Consider the following 2,105-nt stretch of genomic DNA (forward strand, 5'->3'; position numbering starts at 1 on the left):
GACAGACTGTGGCTCACCAGACCCAGGAGGCTGACATAGCAGGCCAGGTGCTAGGCTGCTGGCTCAAGTTCCAAGAACCAGACATCAAGAAAGAACAAGGCACCTCCAAGATCTAGAGCAAGAGAGAGGGGCTATCCCAGAGTGTTCGTAGAGACACGATGCAGACCATGTCCTCAGAGACACGAAGGGTGTTGACTTGAGTTACACCTTCCGATGAGGCAGTGACCGGGGTAGCATCCCTACTCCTGTCCTTTCACGTGATGGACAGCTCACTTCAAAACAGCACCATAACCACAGACATTGAGAGGGTCACTCGGTGCACATCACCTGGGTGGAACTGAGTCCTGGCTGATTCTCCAGTGACTTTCCAGAGGCCATAACTCACATGGGAAGGAATTGCCCGTCTTTCTCTCTCGGATTAGCTGGTGGATCTGAACTACCTGCCTTTGTGTTTGCGGGCACCTCCCTTCCCACTGAGCCACTGGAGCTCCCTGGGGGACAGGAGTTATAGCGTATCACACCGTGGAGGGCTCTGGCTAGAAGAGCCATGTTAAGTTCCTGCACTGTGACCCCCGTCCCCGCAGCCTCTCCCGATGTGTTACTAAACGGTAGTTCTTGGAACACAGCGTGTGTTTCATTAATACCTTTATGCATGCTGCTCCCTTCTGGAAGGCCCTTACCCTCCCACTCCCCATCTCTTCTGTCTGTTACTGTGAAAGTCACTAGTCCCCACAATAGACAAGGCTTTCCCACCCGGCTCCTTTTGAGAGCAGATTTATTTCCCAATTCATATCCCCGTTGGAGCCTGAATAAACTTCTACCATGTTACTGGTTACTGTTGACTCATGACCCCATGTGATAGAGTAGCATGCCCTCCTGGGGTGCCCTAGGCTGCATATTCCTGGACGCAGAGAACCAGGTCTTTCCTCCGCATCACTGCTGGGTGGTTTGAACTGCTGAACGTTGAGTTAGCAGCCGAATGTTTAACCATTGCACCACCATGACACTTTGGCCATAAAGCTTGTTAAACTGTAATACCTTGTTAAGTACTGGCCACTTAGGAACGTCAGAAGCTCCTGGAGAGCTGGCCATGTTGTTCTTGTCTCTTTTGAAAGTATTTCTAATACGTACAGTGTGATAAGAGAGATCTCAACAAGTGTTTTACATTTTATGAAAGAAAGAGTGAAGAAATCATTAAAAAAGAAAAGATAGTTTTAAAGGGATTTAATCCACAAATGTAGAACAAAGCCTGGTGAGCAGACAGGTGTGCCTGTAATTTCCAAGTGAAAGTATTTCTGGTAGGCTCCTCTAGGTTTCCCCCCCCTGAACTTGGTGATATTAACTGGCGATTTAGAAAGAGCATGTTGTCACAGGTGCTGTCGTTCAGTGATGTGGCCGTGGACTTCTCCTGGGAGGAGTGGCAGCTGCTCGACCCTGTGCAGAGGAACCTCTACCAGGATGTGATGCTGGAGAACTACAGCAACCTCATGTCCCTAGGTGAGGACAGCTTTCCGAATTATCTCAGACGGTGCCTGCCGCTTGCTTGTATTTTTTTACATTAGTGCAGCGTATGAATACCGCTGTTGTTAGGTTCCATCAAGCAGAGTATGACTTGTAGCGACCCTGAATCTTGGTCACTCCTGATTTCTGATGTGGTTGTCTTAGACTTAGGCTGTGCTACATTTCCACTGTCTCCCGTGCACATTTGGAGAATGATAGGATCTGCAAGTCACTCACTGTAGCTTTGTGTGTTAGACATACTGATAATAGAAGGTGATGTATCGGTATTGCCGGAACTGACTCCTAGCTGACCCTGCAGCGGGTTTTCAGACACTGTGGCTCACACAAGAGACTGCCTGTCTTTGTCTCTTGGAAGCAGCTGGTGTATTTGAGCCGTGTACCTTTGGGTTGGCTGCACAACTCCTTACCACTAAGCCATTAGAACTCCCTGCGTGTGTATGTGGTTTTGTATGTGTGTAAAGTATATATACACACATAGGTGCACATACACACACACTCTCTCTCTCTCTCTCTCACATTCACTCTCTCTGTCACACTCTCCCCCTCTCCTCTCTCTCTCTCACATTCACTCTCTCTGTCACACT

The 2,105-nt window shown here is 48.6% G+C and overlaps 1 protein-coding gene across 1 annotated transcript in view; it reads left to right on the plus strand.

Annotated features, from left to right (window-relative positions):
- The first annotated feature begins 1,361 nt into the window (after positions 1 to 1,361).
- Positions 1,362 to 2,105, plus strand: part of LOC102856122 (zinc finger protein 84-like) — a 5,080-nt gene continuing 4,336 nt past the window's right edge. The window contains exon 1 of the mRNA XM_006897405.1: positions 1,362 to 1,497. Within this exon, the coding sequence (XP_006897467.1) occupies positions 1,362 to 1,497 (136 nt within the window). The remainder of the gene's footprint in view (positions 1,498 to 2,105) is intronic.

The sequence above is a fragment of the Elephantulus edwardii genome, unplaced genomic scaffold, assembly GCF_000299155.1.
Source record: "Elephantulus edwardii isolate Elephantulus edwardi_28Jun2011 unplaced genomic scaffold, EleEdw1.0 scaffold00208, whole genome shotgun sequence".
Taxonomy (NCBI): Eukaryota; Metazoa; Chordata; class Mammalia; order Macroscelidea; family Macroscelididae; genus Elephantulus; species Elephantulus edwardii.